The sequence below is a fragment of the Apteryx rowi genome, unplaced genomic scaffold (genome assembly GCF_003343035.1).
Source record: "Apteryx rowi isolate R43461 unplaced genomic scaffold, aptRow1 scaffold_111, whole genome shotgun sequence".
Lineage (NCBI taxonomy): Eukaryota > Metazoa > Chordata > Aves > Apterygiformes > Apterygidae > Apteryx > Apteryx rowi.
The window spans coordinates 1,626,187-1,649,586 of NW_020447320.1; the positions used below are offsets into that span (position 1 = coordinate 1,626,187).

A 23,400-nucleotide genomic window follows, 5' to 3' on the forward strand; every position below is an offset into this window, starting at 1 on the left:
GTTCTATCAGTTGTCTTTTTCAAAATCCTTTTTTTCTTGTATAAGAAACTCAGAAGAACTGTGCTATAAATAGCATACATCCCAGGAAAGAAGAAAAAAATGGAGCTGAACAAGCAAATCTGAGAGTAGCAAAGCGTGGAGATCATTTTAGAGAGCACTACGCAAAAAAGTTAGCTGCTACAACTGCTATTTGCTATCATCTAATCTATGTTAAAGTAATTAGGCAAATTACTTTCTTTTATTCTTGCAGAACCAGTTACCCGCATATTTGATTTTAATGATACCCTTTGAAAGGATACGGACAATGACATCAGGATGTGGGAGAGCCTGATGAGAACGCCACAAACCTTGGTGTGAATTAGGAACTCTGAAGAAGCAGTCTATAATGCCAGCGACACAAGCAAAGCCCCATAAGAGCAGACAGCCAAGAAGTGTAAGGGTTACTGTGCAGGTCTGCTAGTGTCTCAAGGTACATGAAGGCACATCACTTACTCTTGTAACATGCTATGTTGACACAGCAGCTTGTAATTAAGTAATACTTGATAGTTAGTGTCTATTGCATAGGAGATCATAGCAAAGAGATCCTAGCAGAAAAAGGACTGCCTGACATGCTGGACGCTTTGAACTTTTGGTTGAACAGCACTTGACTTCTTGTGGTCTAGTTCCTCCTGGAACTATGACACCCAAGGGAATAGAGTCATGAGGGAGACTAGGAAAGATCTAAGGACTTAGAGTAAGATCTACAAGGGAACTATGGATTTAGGACCCCTTCCCCCCCCTTTTCAGATTGTGAAGCCTACATTAACTATTGAAGAAGTAGCAGTAAATTCAAACCTTAGGTTCTCAGTATCCCCCATTAAAGACCCTTAACTGAATGTTGTTCTTGCTGTATAGCTATAAATATCTTCCTAGTGATTTGGCTGTGTCATAATCTCAAATAGGCCCCAAAACAGTCTAATGTTATTGTAGAGTGAGTGTTAAACAGCTTTCCCTCCTCTCCTCTCTACTTTCTTGCATCCTTGCCATGATTTCTTAGCCTCTCTCTAGTTATCACCACAGTTGACCATACTCTGGCTGCACAGTCAGAAGATAAGTCCGAATTAACTCGTGCCAGGTATGCGCTTCCAAAGCAAATCTGATCATCCTTGCTTACTGTGCTTTGGTTTGCACTATAGAGCAGTCTCAGAGCTCAAACTGAATTCCTTTCAAATGAAGATAAAGCTGAAGATTCACTCTTTGAGAAAGCAGCTGATGAACCCCAGCCATTAATGGGTATTCAGGCCAACAGGACAGATTGGGCTAGTCTGGAGCAGAACTCCAAAACCACGTACAGAGCTGATATTGGGTCCTCAGCAGCATCATATGTGCTCTACAGATCTGCTTTGCTGGGATCTCCTATTTGCTGATGTAGGCAAAGACACAAAACTAAGTTATTAGCACAGTAGTGTTTATTAGCCTGAGCTCTGCTCCAGGCTTACTGATTGAGAGCAGCTGTTAGAAAATAGCTGTCCCAGGGAAGTGAATAACTTAAAAAAAAAAACAAAGCAAAACAAAAAACCCACTACTGTTTAAACAGTGTTCTTTAGACAGATGTTGATATCTGGCTCAATCATGATGTCATGGACATAAATTAACTTCATATCACTTGAGCAAGGTTGGGTAGGATAGACTGGTCTACCTGAAACTATGTTTTAGAAGGTGTACCTCAAATAGGGCCAAGTAAAATCAGCTGCTGGGGGGGGGGGAAGGAGGAAAAAAAAGGCATAAATGAAATAACTATGATACAAACCTCCACAGTATTAAGTATTAACATTACGAGAAGGTGGCTGTTCAACCTTCCAGTTTCAGCTGCAGACATTAAGTTCCCCAGAACTGGACCTTTGCATCAGGAAACAAAAAGCTTATTCCTGAGATCCAGGTACCTTGTCCTTCAGCTAGCTCGTAGTATCTATAAACACCATAGAAAAATATCATAAAGAAAACAGGTATCATGCAAATAATCAAACAAGCCATTTCTACATTATGTTTTTGCTTCTAACAGAAGAATTTACTCCATGTTTTATGTACATGCAGTGTAATTAAGATGTAAATGTTGCCAGGCTGTTATTGTTTCTTACTGCGTACAGCACTGGTTGTGACAGAGTGACACATGCTCAGCTGAAATAGGGTTCAGTCACTCCCTGCTCCATAGTCAACACTCTTTGTTTTCCCTCCTAGCTCCTACCTATGCATTTGACTAGATCACAGCTGCAGATTTGGCTTTATCAGTCCAGGCTGTTTTCACCCTTTGCCTGAAGGGTAAGGCCTGTGATCAAGTTTGTGGTTCCTGTGAATTCATGCTCTTGAATTTTCATTGTAAGAATGGCTCCCTAAGAAATTGGCTCCTAAGCGTACTGCAGGAATAACAATCTTATCAACTGCCTCGTCAGGCTGGACATATGGTGCACTTTTTTTCCCCTTCCTGTAAGAAAATAAGGGGGATGATCTGGATAAGACCAGTATTACTATGGCTCACAACTTTGTTTTCTCCATTGTTATCTGGATGGTACAAAGGCTTTCTTTAAGATAGACTTAGCTCAGATAATGTCATAGGGAGATTACTGCCCACAACTCACCCTCCTTTCCCTGAATGCTTGTGCTGCATCACTGAGTACTTATTCATGGTATTGTGTTGTTAAAAAGCAGCTCAAGCACACACTGGATGAAATTCCACCTTGTGTCACTTCTTCCACTTTGATCTACTGAAGTGGCATGTTATTTCTGCAGCTTTGATTAAGTGTGATGGACTGTAAAGTAATGGCTAAAGTCATGGTATACACTGTGTACAACAGTCCACATTTCTTCCACATTCTTGCATTTGCCTCTGAAACCACACACAGTATGATTAAAACAAGGATGCAAACGTATGGACAAAAAGTCTTTCATTGGTATATACATCACATCTCATTAGCTTCAGTATAAGCTACTAGACAGCTTCTTAAATACATATGCAGGACAAATGGATTTTTCCATCCCCCTCCTCCATCACATTTCACAGTCAGGGCATTATGTGCAGCAGAACCATGGAAGCTGAGCTATGGCTGTCATTTGCTGAGAGACTGCAAAAATGCATTGCTGACATGAGTAGTTGCAACTCTGTTTACCAGAGTAGGAGTTCCATACACTCAACACTGCTAAAATGCGGCCATTTAGGTCCTGTGGAGCTATGTGCCCAATTTTGCTTTAAATATTGTTCCCAAAAGAAATTCCAAAATTGAAGTCTAGTCAATTCTTACGTTGAAAGATAAATTAGCTCATCATCTGCAAAACCAAACAATAATAAGCAAAGAAAATGAATGAAGGCATGGGAGGATACTGGGCTGTGCAATTGTAGCTTAAGCACTGTACAGATTCTAAACTGTACTGCAATCTGTCAGTCAGTGCTGGGATGGACTAACCTAGCCAGTCCTGAACATCTCTGGATAATGTACAGGGTTTCATTTCATTTGCAGGGTAAAAAGAAAGAAAGGAAGAAAGAAAAAAACCCACCATGCAGTGGAATTCCAGTCATTGTAGTCTAATGTACGGTGATACAATATCTTCCCAAACCAACCTGGTGCTGCGACTTTTCCAGAGATTGTCTATCTTCTCACACCTCACTCAAAATAATTTCTTTCAAAATAAATTCTTTCACCAGTGATAGCATGGGGGTTTAGTTAAGTACAAGTGCACACTCACGTATGGTGCGCATTCTGAGAAAAGAATATTGAGCAGGCTGTAAAATGATGATTGGCTCCGCATATCCCATTGAAGCAGGAAAACATTTATAAACACATCCTTTAGTTTCTACAGGACAGCTGTTATCTCTGCTACCCAAGCTATAACCAGCAACCTGGAAAATGCAAAGTTCTCATGCAGCACCTGACCCAACATTACCCAAAGACAGGGAAATCAATTAAGCTTTGAAATCCAGAAGAGCAAGATACAAGCAAAAGATGTACACACGGAGAACGTATTAATAGCTTTACTCAGCTATAACCTTTTCCTCAGATACGGCTGATAAATTAATCACGAAAAAAAATTATGGGAAACTTCATATATGAACAAACCATTTTTAGTTCACAGGCAGCCAAAGAAATGCTGGACAAAAATAATTTAAAAGTCATAGTAATTTTTATATTGCCTTTAACTAAAATGCCATTTACTAAAAAATGCTTTGTGGAAAACAAACCAGAATGCATTATGGCAACTTTATGACAATTGAAGATGTTTTTAGTTTAAACCTAAATAGACCTAATAAAAGTTTTATATAAAAAAAGACCTTTTATCTCTATTTAGCATATAGCCTATCATTAAAAAAAAAAAAACAAACCACACATCTCTTACATAGTTAGAAGGAATTCACTATGACTAGGTTTGGTAATTGTTCACAATGTATCTGTTTGAGGCAATTTAGGGAAGCATTTCTGCTAGAGACCCAACAAAATTACAAGATTTAAATGGAAGTTTGTGTTGTTAATACAGCAGGATTTGGGGGTATTTGGATTAGGTTAATTTACCCAATTGCTAATATTATTTACAAAAATTTTGTTTGTGGTAGCTTATGATCAAACTGAATTTTCACTTGTCCCATATTTCTTCACGTTATTTATCTGTATATATATTATATATATATATATATGAAACATTTATGTAGAAGGAGTTTAAAATGTACTTACCTGCCTCTATGCTTAAACAACCTGCTGAATACATAAATGTTCTACAGTATGCAAATCTCAAAGAGAATTTATTACATTTGCTTTCTCTATTTGATTCTTAATAATTCAGCTTCCCTACCAATTACTCCTCAAACCAGCTAGGAGGTTACTTAGTCACTTTGAACTCTGTTTGAAAGAATGACTGCATTCAAATAACGGAATTCAGTGAAGTAAAAAAATAAAGTTATTATTGATAATTTATTCAAAGAGAAATGTCTTAGAGAGCAGCACTTTCTTAGGTCTTGTAACTTTAGAAGGAAGACAATAAATAAGAGTGCTATAATGGCCAAATAAATGGGGATTTATTTGCTTTGCAATATGTACGGCAAGAAAGAAATAGAAATAAGTTTTCTTCAGCTTGATCTCTGCAACATGACAGGGTTTTGACTATCCTGGCCCTTAAAAGAACAGCTGCATTGGGAGCCCTTCCAGAAGGGAACTGTCAGGAGCAGGTGAGACGAATTTATGACAAAGCATTCTCTAACGACACAAACCATTACACATCACCAGCGCACCCCTCCGCGCACGCGTTGGAACGGTGACTGCGGTCATATATGAAACAGATTGTTCAGCTGGTCTTCAGTAATAACATTATTCAACTACTAATGAATTTGAAGGGTTCAGAGTAAAACACCATCTTCAATTTCTGCGCACCGTAAGCATAAAGAATAGCAAGAAATACAATGAAAAGTACTGCACGGGAACAGGTAAAATCAGGTTGTCATTTCTATCTAAAAAGCTAGAGATTGAGCTACATCGTGTGCCCAGGCTCAGTCACTATGCATAGTGTGCCTCTATATTACTTTCACATACAGCTTTTTTCCTATCAATTTTGTTCAGAGAGTTGACCTCTGACCCACGGGATGCCCATTTACGTTTATTTCCAATCCCTCATTAAACACGCTACATGTGTTTCTAACCTAGCCTTTGGGTTTCGGTAAGGGCATCTGTTGCAGCAGAAACATTTTGTAATCATCCAAAAGTCAAGGTCGCTCTCGATAATGCAAGCCTTGTATCCTCCCTCTTAGAGATTACACCAGGAGCAGGGCTTGCTGTAAATCCCAACAGTTTCCATAAACATCTGAATCCTGTAAACTTTCATTTCACTCTCGTATCCCAATTCTTTTGTTAAGATACCACAAGCTTCCTTTACAGTGACTTTGTTAGATGGAAAAAACATGTCCCCAGAGAGTGGAAGCTATTTTGTTTGATGCTTAAAAAGTGAACTAGACAAGACACTCAGCATTACTCATAAAACTCGGTCTACATTAGAAAGTCAGACTAGATAACCTGCTAAGCCTTTCCCATCCCTCTTATGAGCCACAAGTAGTAAAGCAGGATGTGCAAGCCATATGCTCTCTAAATTAAGAGCATGTAGTAGAGCTCTGCATACACAAGACAGTCTGGGAGATCTTTGTTCTGGTAGATACTCTCAAAGCTTCTTGGCTTATAAATAAAAGAAACACAAGTCGTGCATTTGCATCACATATTTACATGTTTCTAAGAGAAGCTTAAGGGCAATTGCTTTCACTTGAGTCAGCCTGTAAGGGAAGATTATTCCTTTGTGGTTATATTTCCTGAGGTTGATTTTGTAAAATGCTGCTTCTTGAATTTTAAAGAATGGGTTATGATAGAAGTGTTTTTCAAAGGTTTATTTAAAATGAAAGAAAAAGGGCAGTTGGATATAAGCAGCCTTGTTCTAGGCAGCACTTTTTAAACTGTAAAGTGAGGCCATAAAGCAAAGATACAATTAGATACTGCTATGAGTCAGGCAACTCCATTATGCTGCTTCAGGATACCTGGAGGCTAAAAGCCCCATAGCAGACCTGGCAAATTATATATTGCTACCCAAAGGATTAAACTAGAGAAATCATGCCCAACCCAGACTGGGTTATGAATACACTCTGAAATAATTTTGGATTCTTAGAGGCAAGTCTTGTTTGAACTTTAGAAATACCTCAAGATGATATGCACCAGTACAGAAACAAAGTTGTTACTTACACTTAAATTGTTTTGTGCTTCAAGAAACATCTTCACAGGTGATACTTGTCTGTTTACAATATTCCCTTTCACATTTACTTGCGCTCTTCTGCTCTTCCTTCCCTCACCCACTTCTCAGGAATCTTCTAATCACCAGTCCTTTGCCTTTTATTTTATTAAAAGCACTCTTTGAAGAAATGCAGCAAGTGATAAAAAGGATCTCTTCACTGCCTTCTTTTCCAATGCTTTTGAACTTGTTCAGGAGCCTCATGTGAAAAAAAGATTCTAAACAGAAGTGAAAAATTGTTTGTTGTATAACTGATGAGGACAAGCTTTGCAGTTAATGGCCATATTTCAATTACAGGTCTATTAACTGAAGTTTACCCTCCTAAAGTAGTAGGTCAGTTAAACCAAAAACAGAACTTTTGCTTTGGTTTTCCTCCTTTTCAGTCTCCCTGTTTTACTTCGTGAAGTTTCAACAGAAGAGTTGCATGATAGCAATCAGACATGATAAGAAAACAGTAAACTCCAGTTTCCAAAATCTATGATCAAAAACCAAGACTAGAATCATTGAATATCACATGCCATGTACTAGATGGATGAGGGGATGTCATAAAAAAATAAAAGTATTAATGAAAGGCACTGAAAAGTTAGAGCTGTACTTATAAGACGGTGAACCTGCAGCTACATTTCTTAAAAGTGAAAGGAAATTAGTCAGTTTATCAAATTCAAAATGCAAGCCTCCCTACAGGAATTACAGAGGACAGCCAGAAGCTGGTACAAGTGACAGATACTGTTCTCAACCATCCTTCAAGTGGGCATGCTGCGTTTTCTTTAGAGAATAGACACTTCTTTTTCTGCCCCTAGTATTAACTGAGGAGATTCAATTTCTCATCTGCAAGATATTAGCCCTAAATAAAATTTGAACTTACCCTTCTAGCAGGCTACTAGCTCTAGAAATAAAAGGAAACATTGGAAGATTTTAGGAGGTGCTGAAACATTTGTTTTGAAGTTTTATTACAAAAATATATTTGCAAACATACAAAATTTTGGATGAAAAATGCTCATTCTTAAACATTTATGCAATAACTTAATATTTGCAAACATACATAGGTGCTATAAAATCCATACCATACCAAAAACGTTAATGATGCAGTATCTACATTTATTGACTTAAAATTATTCTCATTCTAGATTTCCAGAAATTTTTCCTGAAGCCCCCCTTCCCTATGGTCTTCATATTTAAAGAACATGCAAATGGGTAATAACTTGTGCATCCACAAAACTGGTAAAACTCAGACATCGCTAAAAATGCATAATGTACTTAAAAAAAGCAACAAAAAAAAAAAACACACACAAAAACCTAACCATGTGCCCATACACAGAATAGATAAAAATAAATAGACCACCAAGTTAAAGATACTGCAGTTTTTCTAACTTGAAGTGAAAGGCAGATATTGCATCTTAACATTTTTGTAACGATGTCAGACAAAACTGAGGTGAAATATATTGCACACATTCCTCCTGTTAAGATATGCTTAAGAAGCAACCCAAATAGCTGGCAAAAAGGTGGCTGATTTGTTTAGAACACTTTTTAAAAGAAGTCCCAAATTAAAGTCTGGTTTTGAAAAAATTTCAGGAATTACATCAGTGACTACACACAGCATAACGGTTTTCAGAACTATACCAAAATAAAGCAATTAGAAATGCAAGCAAAATACATCTAGCAGTGAGTGTTTAAATATTATATTGAGTATGTATACACAGACAGTTAAGCATTTACTTTTTATGAATTAAAATGATTTTTTTTTTTAATTTCATTCAATCGTTCTGCAAATACTGTTTAATTTGGAAAGATATACTGCTTCTAAGTTAATAGCTGTTAGGCACCCTTCATATAAACTTTGCATTATTAAATAACAGCAGATAAATTCTAACTACAAAACTGAAAATTCTGATTTTCCTGAACAATTCAGCAGCTTCAGTAGGCTTCAAAACTGTCTTTGATTAAGTCTGAATTTTTACTTATGCTTTGTTTGTTGTTTAAGGTGACTTAACGCTGGCCGCAAAACACATGCTTAGATAATACAATTCATTTTGGGAATATAGTCCAAACTAATCTTTTTGTTCTCAGAACTAATGGGTAAAATCCCATCAAGTCAGTAGTTTACNAAAAAAAAAAAAAAAAAAAAAAAAAAAAAAAAAAAAAAAAAAAAAAAAAAAAAAAATCACTTGAAAATGGTCACAAGAAGTTGCTGTGATGACCCACGGTGACTTGCTATGCATTAGTGATCACTACATGCAGCTAACATAAATCAGGCACTGAGACAAGCTGATAATTTTAAAATTTTACAAAAAGTTAAAGTGATCAGAAAAAAAACACCAAACCACAGTTGTCAAAAAACACATTCCACATTTAAACTCAAGTTTTACACTGCAGCTGAGCTTGTGTTTTACAACGCAATTTTTCATTAAAGGGGTTCATCTGTCAAATGCACTTGTCACGTATGGCAGACCAACTCCGCAGCGTATTATTACAGGACACCTTTGTTCTTTCCAGTGTCTATTGGCTACGTATACAGAGGTGAGATTAAACGTGCAGGCTTTCAAGATGTAGGGGTTTGTTTGGAGTAAGAATGCCTGCCTGGTAACTATGATTTCACTTTGCATCTATTTCAAATCATTTTGAAAGCTGGGAAAAGTTTAAACTAGTACACTACAAAAGCAAAGCAAAGCAGGGATCTGCCAACTGTTCATGGAGGTTCCTGGACAGCTGGAAACAAATGCAAGATATTCAGAGTAGAGTCAAACTCTCATAATAGCATTGCTACTTTAAACAGTATTTTTATCAACTGTATATGAGTTAGAAACTCAAACTACAACCCCTTCCCATCATTTCTATAGATCTTTGGATATGACATTAAGGATGAGACTATTTAGCAAACAGTACAAATATTTGCTATCAGCTTCCAATATTTCTATTCTTGGAAACTTATATCAAATCTTTCAAATTCCTTTGAAGAAACTGGAAACTGTTAATAAAAAGCAAGAAGTTATGGACCTAGTCTTTGCTAAATCCAGAGAAAAAAGCAACTCTGTATTTGGTTTAGGCTATCAAAGAAAAAAATTTTTTTTCCATAGGAACTGCTCACTTATTTGTCCTCTTTTCCTTACTAGGTTTTTTGCAAAAAAAAGTTTAGACCTTAGACCTAATTTGAATCTCATTGTTTATGTATATACACAGAATTACATCACTAGAGTTTATGTAGGAAGCTCCTATCTTCCTTAACGAGGCCCACACAGTATATATTGCTGAATTCAAATGCTACCATTAAAGCCAATATATTTCTTGGTAAGTGTGCATGACATTAGCATCTTTCCCTGAATTTTGCACATTTTCCTAACAAAATACTATATATTTTAACTGGAAACATTGAACTCAAGGGCTGAGAAGAGCTTTACAGAAGGCAGGTAGTGCTAAACAAAATATATTTTCCTCAGAAAAAGCTATGAAAAAACTAAAGGATCAAATACATAAAACAAAAATTTGATACATCTAAAACATACCGATTTGTGAACAAGTCACAATTAAAGCTTAATTACTAGTTTCCAATGAAATGGCTGTGCACCTTGACTATGTCAACATTAATTAATCCTTAGGATATATATAAATATTTTTTTGCCAGGAGCCAAACATTTTTTTTTCTTCATATTTCAATAGTGCTGGGTTGGGGGGAGAGAAAGCAGTGCATCATAACTTACTACAAATTATCTTTTCACTCAATAAACCAAAACTTTGCTACTGGAAAAGCATTCTTTAAAACTATTATTGCTGGAAAAACGTGAGACCTACAGTAAAGTCTTACTAACTCCCTTTGCATGCCACAGAGAAGTGGGTAGGCCAACACAGCAGCACAGGAGAATATCATTAGAAATGTTTTGATTTCAAACAGTAAAGTAGGAGGTTAAATTCTTACATTAGTGAATAGTGAATTACTAAATCACATATAAGAAGCCGTAGCATTTTAATTAGATAAAATTCACTCTGAAGTATGAAGAACCAATTTGGGGAGAGGGCAAGAAAAGAAGAGCAGGTGTTTGTTCCCCATCTGCATAGTTTTCAACACTGCAGTTCGAATACAACTGAGGAATGAAACCCCACTATAATACCGGCCCATCCTTAAGCTAAAGGGAAACAAAATATTTCAATTATTATATTGAACACCACTGAACAAGAAGATGGGCTTCCAGTGGTCTTCCAACTATAGAAGTAAAACAAAAGAACTTCAACATCCAACAGAATTATACTGCTGCTTAAATATGATACAATCACTCCGAGGGTTTTGCATATTTCAAATTCTGCCTCTTCAGAGAAAATGGCCTTACTCACTTGGATACCTGTTTAATGTCAGAAATGCAGAAACAAGTACGGTTAAAGGAATATTTAAAAGAAATTCATGTGCATTAGCTAAAGACTGTTTACTGATCACATATTGAGCAAATCATGTTTAATCCCCATATTAAAGATCTAGCTCCAAAGGCCCGATTTCCCAATCTCTCTTCCCCACACCTGCCAACTTAATCACAAGGCATTACCCTCTCCTACTTTAAGTTAGTCCTTAAAACTGGGCCTAGGTTCACCACACCAGAAGAACAAAATTCAGTTGTGTGTAGTGTACTGTACTGTATTATGTATTTGCTGGTTTAAGTAGTATTGATTCTGTAGCTCTTGAAAAGCAAAGACAGCTTGGAATGAAAGCCAGAGCAAACATTTGCACTTTCACTTAATGCTAATGAGAGCTCATATGCAACTTAACTCCCTGTCCCAATAAAAACAAAGGTTTGCTGGTGATGATCACAGTGAAAACCTAGATCACTTCTGAGAACATTACTTTCATAAGTATTTAAGGAATAGTCTTTCCTAATAGGTTCAAATTCAAGACGTTGAAAACTAAATATTCTTTTAAAAAAATACTAGTTTTATATATGAGGCATAATTATTTCTAAAGTGGACATATTCCAATAGATTTAACTTCGATTATAGCTTGTTGTTGTCTGTATTCTTGGTTAGGACTTGCAAGTAGACTTCATGAATAGTGCTGAGGAAACGGGAATCATTCTGCAGGAAAAAAAAAACAGCAAACAAACATTAGTACTAAAACAAACACCCCCCCCCCAAATCATCAACAGAAAACCCACAAAAATAAGTGCAATTTAATCCTATTTAAGTTGCGCCTAAGGATTCCTAATACAGTCCCTAATATCTCAGGGTTAAGACAAGGAAACTAGCCACCTAGCTGCTCAAAATCCTGAGTTAACATGAAGTTGTTTGACATTCACAGCAACTTCACCATGCTATTAGAGGTCAAAATGATCACACGGATACTTCCAAAGTTACGAGTCTAATTCAGCTGAACTTCAGCTGAACAGCCACTAGAATACTTGCAGTTGCCATTTCAAAGACAAATGCTTCAGTTAAAGATCATTTGAAAACATCAGGTACTTTCAACTTAAGCAGCAGAAACAGTTATGAAAGAAACAACAAAACACCCTTCTCTCCATGTGCCACCCGATATTAGGGCCTTCTACTAATGGAGCTTTTTCCTCAGATGTCCACAAATTTAAATGGATGTGAAAGGACATCCGGTGTGGAGTTCTGTCCTTCCAAGTCCTCCATCTTGTAACCAAAAGACTTAAAACAGGAATAAACTGTGCCATACTACGTAGACGGCATGAAATAATCTACCTCTTCCAGAAGGAAGGACCAACTTCTGTAATGTTTCAAGTCAAAAGGAGTTATAAGGATACAGCATTTCGCAGTACTGGCTGCTCTGTTCGGAACCCCCCATCCCTCAGACACTGAGCTCTGAAAAGACAGGACCTTTATTAGATGTATCAGTGCTTCCTGAAGCTGAGCCCTACTGAGAACAGTAGGGGGTATAGTCTGAATTTCTGTTGTTCCAAGTGTTAAAGGAGGAGAAGAAGAATTGGCTTTATTCTCCACTTCAGTAGTTTTTGTAGCAGACTGCTGGAAAACGCTAGGAGACAAGAGGATTGAAGGAGTTACTGTAGTCGTGGTTGTAACAAACTGTGGAGGTGCAACCTGTAAAAAACAAAAGACTAGTAAGCACTGTGTCCCGTGCGAATGAATGCAGTTATAAAAGGCTGGAGAAATGAGCCTTTAAAGGGGAGGGGGGGTGGGGAGGTAGCCAGTATTATAGTAAGTCAGTTAGATATTACAGAAATAATTGCACATAATGAAGAAATATCTACCTATAAGGGTTAATGTCAATAATAATTCACATTTTAAGAGCTGAAGAAGGTAACAGTATACGATATTCTTGTATGCAGACTCCTTCCTCCCCATGTCGTTGCTCCCTTCCAGAATGTGATACATACCACATAGAACAAGAGATCAGCTTTTCACCCAGGGGTAATCAAATGAGCCTGTGGTTGTTTTTAAAATTATTCTTTTCCTTAGGAGCTTATGGAAAAGGGAGTCCTGGATTTTTATTTTACAGTTCTCCAGTCTCTCTCCCCCCCCCGACGTTTTAAATTTGAATGAAAGTATCTCAGCACTTCAAAGATATTTAAAATGACTGATGAACTGTAATGAAAGTTTTGGGGTACTCTGAAACATTTGTATTAATAAGTTTTTCCTTTTTGTTTGGAGGAATACGCCGAAGTCCATCTTCCTGCCTTATTCCTCTACAGGTCTTTACAGAAAACGACACACCCGCCGTTAATACCTTTCCTTTTAAGCACAAAGCCCAAACATATAGAACTCTATACTTGCATAAAATGGAAGTGAAAAAGACATCAGCTTTGAGCAACTCTAAGATCTCCAGATAACTGTAATTATTCAACACAATAATGCTACATCTTGCTCGTTCCACAGTGCCCACCATGGGGGGAGGGCAGAGTAAAAACAAACCAACAAGAACCACCTCACTCAAAAGAAAGCAAGAGTAAGTACTCTGGTATGCAAGTATGTTTGATAGATCAGCTGCAAAAGTTACCCTTGGAAAATTAAAAATCTTCAGAAGAAGAAGAAGAAGATAAAAAAAACCCTCCAGTCATCTGAAGTTAGCACATATACAGTAACATCAACAACAGCAGAACTGGCAAACTGAATTTGTTCTAGTCAAAACTGTAAAGACTCACACTGTGGGATTTATTTACAAACTGGCTCATGAACCGGCTGTTTAACTTATAGCAGGCCAGTAGCCAAAACAGCATTTTACTTTAAGCAGGGTCATTTTTACTCCCTTCACAATCAGATCTGAACACGCTACTGAAATTGCTTTTGTACAGCGCGGGTTGGGCAAGGAGGAGGTAGCATTTAACACCTTGTAAAAAAGGAGGGGGCGGGTAAAAGGGAGAGTAGAACTAAAGTACAGATGGCATCCTGAAAAAAGTACATAACAGAAAATTAAAACAATTCAAGACTTGACTATTATCAATTGCTTTAAATAGCAATCAAAAAAACTTACAGTCAGCCTATTTTGAGCTGTTATTCAAAGGAAATTGTAATAATGTTAAATCTTATTCAGACCACTAGAATTAGCTACTAGAAAGCTTTGCAGTAGCAAATGCTCTTGTTATTCTTTTCTTGCTCTACCCTTTGTACTATTCACTTGTTATCTTTTTCATAAAACATAAGGTATCTCAGAAACACAGAAAGACACAGCAAGCCAAACATTGCATTTTATGCCTCCAGGGTGTTTAAGGTACTAGCTGGGCTGAAGGCTATTAGACCCTACTACAATATTATAGCATTATTACTGCTTATTTACCAGATAAAAATGCAGTTCAAGTGGTGCTAACTCAGTGCAAGATTGCAGATCCAGAATGTATTCTCATTTCTGCATTACTATCAAGAGCAAGAGGTACTGTACAACACACACAGAAGTTTACTCATTCATAGCTATCTGCAGAATTTCCCTCCCTCCCCCCAGTGCAGCTTGTTTCTACACCATAACAGCATTTTAAATGTGATCAGAAGTAGCAATATGGCTATTTGAGATGCCAATGGATTGCTTCAGTTTTGAAGTATTAAAAAAAGTGATTCCTCCCTCCCACCTCCCAACTGTCCCCCTCCACCCGCAAAATTTGCCAAAACGTTTATTCACTTACTTGACTTGCTTTAGACAAAGTCTTTGGCTGTGGAAACGCTTCCGATTCCTTGTTTTGTTGCACAGTCTAAGTTAAAAAGAAAACATAATTCACAAGTTAGCATGCACAGCTTAATTTTCAGTGGTAGTATCTGTTTTTAAGAAAGCATAAAAAAGCAATTTATCAGATGTTTACATGTAGTTTGTTCCATTTTGTAAAACTGATGTAATCTACAGGAAGGTGGAAAAGGAAAAAGGATTTGAACTGTTTTATGCTTCCAATACTACTACAAAGTCATAAAACCACAGCAAAACATTTCTGAAGGAGATTATTATAGCTAAAACAGAAATAACACAAGTGCTACAAAATGAAGATTTCAGTACCCTGTAATAACTTTGGTAAACTGATGGGAAAGTAAATTCACTATTTTTTCTGTAAGTTTATCTAATCACCTCTATTGAGATTAGATATTCTTGTCTTGCTAGACTTTTATGTATATATCATTACAAACAGCATCCAGATATAATCTTAAAACCTGACCAAAGACATATTGTAATTTTAGGATTATAAAGTAATAGAAAACAAAAGGCATGTATAGAAGGGACTTTATAAATTCCTCTGGCATTCTTGGAAAGGCTTAATATAGCCCTTCAGCATACCTCTTGGCAGCAAGGTCAGAGGTTTTAAGTGATAACCTTCACCACAGACAATACTTGGTTTACCTGAACCGCAGTGAAAAAATCCACAAGGAATTGATTGGTCTCAATGACAGAAATCAAATTAGTTTTATGAAATGATAACAATGACAAACCAATGATAACAATGACCAACGGGTTTAGGCTGCTGGATATATATATATATATATATATATATAATCTCTCTCTATATATATACAGATATATATAATGCTGGGTGTGTGTATATATATAAAATATCTCTCTCTATATATATATATATATATAGATATAGATTAAATATATAATCTATATCCAGCATTATATATCTATAATCTATATCCAGCAGCCTAAACCTGTCGGTACATTTACCACTGAGGGAGCCAGCAACACAGCAGAGCAGCACCAATCGATAGAAAATAATTTACAACACAGAGCCACACACAGCAACCTTGCAGAGTAGCACTGACATTTTCAACTAGTCTCTCAAAACAAGTTTATTGCTTTGGCTCTTATTAAGGTATAGAAGATAGATTTTCCTCAAAGAAACAAAGTTGAAAAGGTGCTTTGCAAGTGAGGCCAGGATAAAACAAACCAAGGTGGCTGACTAGACAAGATAAATCAGTTTATGATCTATTTTACTAAAGAACCAACAATATCTTGATGTAGCTCATACATATCCCCAACAAAAGGGGTCAATACTGAAGCAGTACAAAAAATCCAAAGCAAGGTAATGGAAAACGGGAAAGCGTTAGTTCAGCACCTTCAAAGAACACCGACTAGACTTCAACAATACCAACTCTTGTAACACTGATCAATCTGCAACCTTCAGTCACTTCTCAGATCATTGCTCTTAACAGAACTTTTACGATGCTAGCACTGGTGAATTCCTTATGATGTACTCATCCACTAACATCCACTAACAGCAGCACCTTGAAAAACCCTTCCAGGTCTGTCACTGATAACAAACGCTAATGACTGAAATCCAAATCCATTATATTTTTAAATTAATTCAGTCAACAAATCACACATTACCAGTCCTTAATTATTTTTAAAAAGCTAATACATAAAAGTACATTTTTAAAGGGAAGTATTTGTAGCCTAAGAACACCTTAAAGATATATGACCATATAGAAACCCACAGAATACCTGAAGTGGAGAGATTATCTTGCTGTTCAAGGTTGGTGGTTTACTGTGCGATTCTTTGAAGCTTTCTGGTGTTGCAAGTTGGCCAACCGAGGCAGAGGTGTTTGGTGTTAAGGAAGTCTTAGTGACAGACTGCTGTTGCATTTGGTCATGCTGTGGGGTCAACCTGAGTTTCTGGAGAAGATCAACACTTGTATGGGATGCATTTGAGACAGTTCCTGTATTTGTTGATGTCAAGGGTGGTATAAACTGGCTTTGGCCAGCCATTAGATTTTGTGGAGCGTGGTTCACTTCAGATGGCAGCTGATTCACTAGTGGGGATATCTGCTTGGCAGCTTGCTGCATAACTTGCATTATGCTGTTGTTTTGTTTTAGGCCAGGAAGCATCTGAGCAGAGGCAGCTTCCATTGTCGAGGCTGAATTAAGAACAGGGCTTAAACGAACTGAATAGCTTGAAACATTTTTTACATCAGGCTGGGAAACTGAAGCTGGAGGTATTAGCATAGGTGTTAAACATTCCTGCTGATTCAGAGCATTGGTACTGGTTTTAACCCCGGGACTTTCTGATTTCCCTAATGGTTGTTGTATTACTGTTGACTGGTCAAAGGAAAAAGGCAAGAGCAAACTGCGCTGCTCTCTGGCAGAGGTGTCAGGCTGCGACTTCTCCATCCGCTCTGGGGTGGGATATGGAACTGCTGCTTGTTCCTTTGGTACAGAAGTTCCAAACAATTCTTCCAAAGTCAGATGCTTTTGCCTCGACTGAAATGGCTAAAAAGAAGGGAAAAAGGAGTTTACAGAGTCAGTACAGAAATATCCTATACCTCTGTGCCTCTCACACAGCCTATTACAGCTTTCAAAACACAAAACAACAAAAATGAAAAAGTTTGTATTATTAAACTGTTTAAAATGCAGTTTGGATATCAAGCGTCTCCTATTTACAGGAATTTTTAAGCTTATTTCATTTACAAGAAACAGCCTCTCTATATAGACTAATTACACAAAAAACCCTCATGAGGATTTAGGAAATAACTATTGTTGCACTGTGACACAGCTAATTAACTCAAGGTGGCCCACGCATCATAACAGAGCCCGTTCCAGACGATGCCCTGACATTCAGCTACGGAGTGCCACTGAAGTGCTGCTGTGGGCAGGCAATTTCAGAAGTTTCAGGAAGGGTAATTTCAGAAAGCCTTAGCTATGGGGGAAAATTTCTGAACTTCACGTGGCAAGCATAGCAAAATTTTTTTGCTGAAAATGTAAGAGAACGTCCAGCTGAAGTAAAGCTGATTTTGTCACCAAATTCTGTACTCACATTAATGGCATCTATTGAGCCAAAAAAACCCTATTTTCTCCAAAAGCATGCTAAAAATATTCGTATATACAAAACAGTTGTGGAGGAAGTAAAAGACCAGTACTTAAAACAAGTTACTCAAGAGCTTCAGTATTGTAATTTGCAGTGCCTGGTTAGTTACTTGACTAATATCAGTGACTCAGTTCAAGCGCAAAGACCAACAGCATCATAAATATAAGGCATATCTCAAATAGAGATATCTGAGATCACTAAGTTTTCAGTCATCTGTGTTTCAGAATCACAGCTTCAGACTAACCTTGAAGAAGGCTATTTGTCAGTTGTCACATGACTCTCCCTTCTTTTTTCAAAATCGCACATTTCTCCCCTCAACGCGCATTATTTTTGTGTTCTAAATGCCCCCAACTCCATATGTAGAAGTTGTAATAAAGATGGTAGTCCAATGAAGTGTCACTGCAATAAACGTTTACATCCCATCCATTTGTGTATGATACCTCATTTGAGGGGAGAAAGGGAGGAAGGTATTTAATTCCTCCCCTCACCCCCGCAAGCATCGGCTAAGACGAAAAGGAACCCACAGCAATACCAAGAGTACGTCAGTACCTTGAGGGCTGGACGCAGCCATGATGGAGAGGAAAGGGCAAGAGCGCTGTGAAGTCCCCACAGCCTTCTACGGACAGCGTGGTGTCCGAGACTAAAGAAGGTGGAAGGCTACAGACTGTCGTAAGATGACATCTGCCATTGACCACCCCTAGCTACAAAAGGCATTTTGGGGGCAGCAGGGGAAGGAGAGAGGACCCTCCTCTCCCCAATTCTCAGTAGCAAACAAAACCCTCACGGAATTGGAAAGGTTAGGAATGATCAAGCCGCCTAAAAGATGGGAAAGGAAGAGAGAGAGAGAGAGAGAGAGAGAGAGAGAGAGAGAGAGAGAGAGAGAGAAACCTGACAGTACACGCTTACACAGTTGATCTAACAGTACATGCCTAGACAGTTTTTTCACCTTTTTCACTCACAATGCAATAGATGTTTCTTAAGGTAAAATAATCAGTATAAACCCGAATATATATATACGCCTCAAGGAGGGGTGTGCGCGCATGCATGCGCACACAGTTTCCCCATCCTTGAGTCTCTCCCAAAGTACACATCAGCCTACAGCACCAAAATTGTTGGAAAAATCTGATTTTAAGGAGTTTATATACTTAATTATTTTGCTCTACTGTCTTTAAATAGCAATCACTATGTTAAAAAACAATACAAGGTTAGCAAGAAAGAAGAGTTATCAAGTAAGATTTTTAGTGAAGCTTTGGTTTTGTTCTCCAAAATTAGCTATCTTGTGGAAAAGTCTACTCCTTTCTATCAAAATAGAAGTTCATTAAACAAAGAATAGAAAAATGCCCCTTTCATCATTTTAGAAGAGTCTGCAGAAATCAAGATTCTTTGCAGTGTAGGAGAAACAGCAGAAGTCCCAGCAATGCAGTTGAGGTGACACACAATAAAGAAAAAGACAAATTACTTGCTCTCAGTTAAAATAAAAAAAAACAGCATCCAAGAAAAGATTGAAGAAAAAAAAAAAAAGCAGGATTGCTCAGGTCTCCTAGCATTTCAGCTGTTGAGAGGCAATGAGGCACATTTTTCAAAACAGTAATTTGTATGTTTGAGAACTGTTAAGCAATTATTAGATGCATTAAAATCAACACAGCTAATGAATCGCAGGCTCCTGTATACCATTTTGGAGGAAAAAAAAATATTGCCTTTCTTCAGCAGTATAATGAGAAGTGTCCTAGTTAATCCCTGTAACACACCCATCCAATTCTATCCTAAGACACCCAAACCTTATTCCAAGCCAGTCTCTTATACAGCAGATATTTTAGCTGAAATCATTTAAAATGTGTTTTGCTGAAGAGAAAAGAAACAGCTACTAACACCCTCAGATTTTTCCTGCTTTTTTAGGTTGCACGGGACCAGCAATTATGTAAAGCAGCTAGACTAAAATGCAACATACTGTTCAGCAGACGAAGTGGCCTGCAGCATAATTCCAGCGTGGTCTGCTGGTACGTCCACACAAACGAAGATGCTAGTTTACGATGACAGCTATTGTACCGTGCCATTGCCATGCTAGCTCTCATTCCAGTAACACAGAAAACGGCAGTGAAGGTATGGCAGCATACGTAGTACATGAATAGCAAAAAAACCCAAAACAAAACAAAACCCCCAAACCAAAAAAAAAAACCAACCACAAAACCAAACCAAACCCAACTCCAAAACCACAAACATAACTTACTGACTTCTGCCCAGGTTACTAACTTGCGCTGCCATTGCTAATATTCATTATTAGCAAGATTATTATCAGACAAGTTCATTCTGTAGGTAAGACTTTCTGTAGTATGTAAATCTTGTTACTGTGTTAGGAATTCTTCCTAGAAAGTTGTTCTTGGCTTCCTCTATTGATCTTACTGTTCTGGAAACCTATCCTTCATCTCTAAAGATTATGTTAAGAGAAATATGATGGTTCCATCTCATTTCAAACTGAGTTTTTCACCTCAGTATGATAAACTCACTAGCTTTTCTTTAATAATACACTACAACCTTCAAGGAGTGAACAAGAATCTCTACCATATTCTGATCTAAGTCAGACTAGTCCCTTACATGGATATATAGCATCTAACACTGTTTAAGTTAACTCCCATCCTTAAACATCAAAACGTCTTTTGCCTGTCCCATCTCTGGCTGAGGTGTATTTCAAATGTTACCACCTCACTGTAGTATGGAGACCCTTCTCAGCAGGGCAACGAGGCAGCATGACCACTGTGCTTGATAGGAGCAGAGGGCTGCAGATAAGATTTCTCCAGAAATCATTTCAGATATATTGAGAGGGATGAGTTAGTCAGAGCTGGCATTACAAAGTTTACCCTCAGCATTCTAGAAACTACCCAGCTTTGCTGATCACTAGTTCAAAAGCATTTCGTGATACAATCAGTTTGCCTTTTGAACTGCCAAGATACAAAACTTAAACTTCAGATTGTCACAGGAGACACAGCTGTTTGTTTTTATTCCCAGATCTCTCATATTTTTGCCATGAAATATGAAGCTAATTAACTAACATGAGTGCTACATTTTGCAGAGGGGTTCAGAAACTCATAGTATCTATCATATGTGCACTATTGGTTTTAATTCACTGGTCATCCGTTTCAACTAAATTAAAAAGTATATATAAATTTTACAGCTGAAATGGAGTGTTTTCCTGCTCTTCTTCCAGTTGTCCACATGCTATTAAAAAATGTGATTAAGAACGATCAAACTCATCTGTGCTATAGCTGAACCCAGGTAGCTAGCTTTACAGAAGTACACTATCAGCACTCTTATGTTACTAAATTTTTTATTCAATATCTCTGCAAATATTATCATATTTACTACTCCTACAAAGCAAGTATTTGTTTAGAACTACCGAGTGCGAGGTGGTATAAATTTTCATGGGGCATTTCATTTCTCAGATACTGTGCTTTACTGCTTGCAAAAGACAACAGTTAAGCCATGGCAAGGGCTTCGAGGCAGGCTTTACCAGTTCACTTCTGTGGGTTTTTTTTTTTTTTTTTAAGGGGAACCAGTACTGAATTTTGTCTCCACTGGGTGGCACTGTAAGCAGGCACAAATTACTTGTGTTGCAGGGAATCTAATTACAGCAACAATTCGATTTTTTTTTTAAATGAATCTTCAAAAAGTCTTGTATAAAACTACAAATTCCTTATGCATAGGGGCTTACTAGGAAAATAGTGCCAATTACTGAACTATCACTGCCTACATTCCAACCACTCCAGCCATGCTACTAGACATGCTGTTGCAAAGATAACATCTAAGTGAAGCAGAAGTCGTAATACACGTGAATGTTGTCTCTAGCATTTTTACTGTGGTTTAATCTTTAATTACAGGAATAACACCAGGCTTGAGAATTTATAGATATCTGGATGCATCCTGATTGAGCACATTGTATCTAACACTATCTGGAACAGATCTACACCACACTAGAATTATCACATCATCACTGAGAAATTTTAGATTATTCCTTACTGCAGAGCAAGGAATACACTATCAAAGTTCTAAAAAAAGAAACAAAACAAAACCAAAAAACCCCAAACACAAACTAGCTACAGAACTATGCCAGAAGCTAGGAAAACACCCAGTCAGTTATGCCCAAGAGAATTTGGTGCTGCCATGCCCGAAGTGCTTTCTATATCTGGTCTAGCAACTCACTGCTAATTTAAGTTAGCAAGACTGTAGCTATACCTTTGAAGGCAGCACAGACACACTTTAGGTAACCGTCTCAGACATGAGAAAGCAGGGCTTGAATTCGTATGCGAGAGACTGGAACACAATGTACAGTTAACTGATGCCATATTCAGTCTGCAGAGGCAGCAAAGGTTATTTTCTCTTGCTTCCTCACCGTAAGTCATTCTGCACAGGGCTCTACACCACCACAGACTGACTTCCAAGAATCTAAGTTAGCCCATTTAAACAATCTCGAATATTCACTATAGCATGGACATAGCCTCATATTTTTAAATGACAACTTCGAAGACAAAATTTAGGCTCAAAAAAACCCCCAACTTCCCACTAGTTTATGTAAAGCCAAAACAAAGAACATACCAAGTGATCTTAGACAAGCACAGATGTAAGAGATGGGAGTGGATACAGAGATACATTTTAAACTTCCAAATATATTTATTTCTTTTCAAGCTGAAGCATGATAGTTTTAGTAGACAACACTACAGGCATTCTTTGGGGGGGGGGGGGGAAGATGTTCTAGTACCAAAACAAAGCACTGATGAAGACAAGCACCTTATTTAGGTTTGGATGAAACATACCTGATCTTGCATTTGTAATGAAGTTGCTTGTTCTGAAGTCTCTGTGCTTTCTGACTTTGTGGGATTTGCATTTTGTTGAACTCCAGAACTTGATACAATACTCAAGTCACTGATCTGATTCTAAAAAAAAACAACAAAAAAACCCAAAAAGAAATTATTATAAATACTTAAGTTTTTTAGCCTATGTTTAGTCACTACTACAATTCTGTTATGTGGTACTTCAACTGAAATACAGAAGATATACTGATTTTTTCAAAGACAGTGGGGAATTCACAAACTTTAGGAAATAAAATCATACCAAGACATCCACCATCTGGAATGTGTTCATTATGCTTTTACTCTTTACTACCAAGAAACTAAGACAACTTGCTTCATATATTTTTCACTAAGAAGGAAAAGAGAGGCAGATTTCTCACATCTTTGTCTTCATTAGCTGCTAACAAAGAAATTTGCAAGACTTCATTGAATCAAGAATCCAAGCTAGAAACAACTTCGAAAAATCCTGTTAGAAACTATTCTAAGTAATTGCAAAGGGAGCTTGCCACAAAGTTATTTCTACCAGGGTTATTTAACCATGTGCA

At 37.4% G+C, this 23,400-nt stretch overlaps 1 protein-coding gene across 3 annotated transcripts in view; it reads right to left on the reverse strand.

The window, feature by feature from the left end:
- Positions 1-7,712: 7,712 nt before the first annotated feature.
- Positions 7,713-23,400, reverse strand: part of DCP1A (decapping mRNA 1A) — a 37,498-nt gene continuing 21,810 nt past the window's right edge. For 2 of the 3 annotated variants that reach the window (XM_026076719.1, XM_026076736.1), the window contains 5 exons: positions 22,820-22,939; positions 16,655-17,419; positions 14,853-14,918; positions 12,598-12,819; positions 7,713-11,835 (listed from right to left, as the gene is read on the reverse strand). In XM_026076719.1, coding sequence (XP_025932504.1) covers positions 11,755-11,835; positions 12,598-12,819; positions 14,853-14,918; positions 16,655-17,419; positions 22,820-22,939 — 1,254 coding nt within the window. In that variant the 3' untranslated portion in view covers positions 7,713-11,754. The remainder of the gene's footprint in view (positions 11,836-12,597; positions 12,820-14,852; positions 14,919-16,654; positions 17,420-22,819; positions 22,940-23,400) is intronic. The other variant, XM_026076726.1, reaches the window with a different exon arrangement.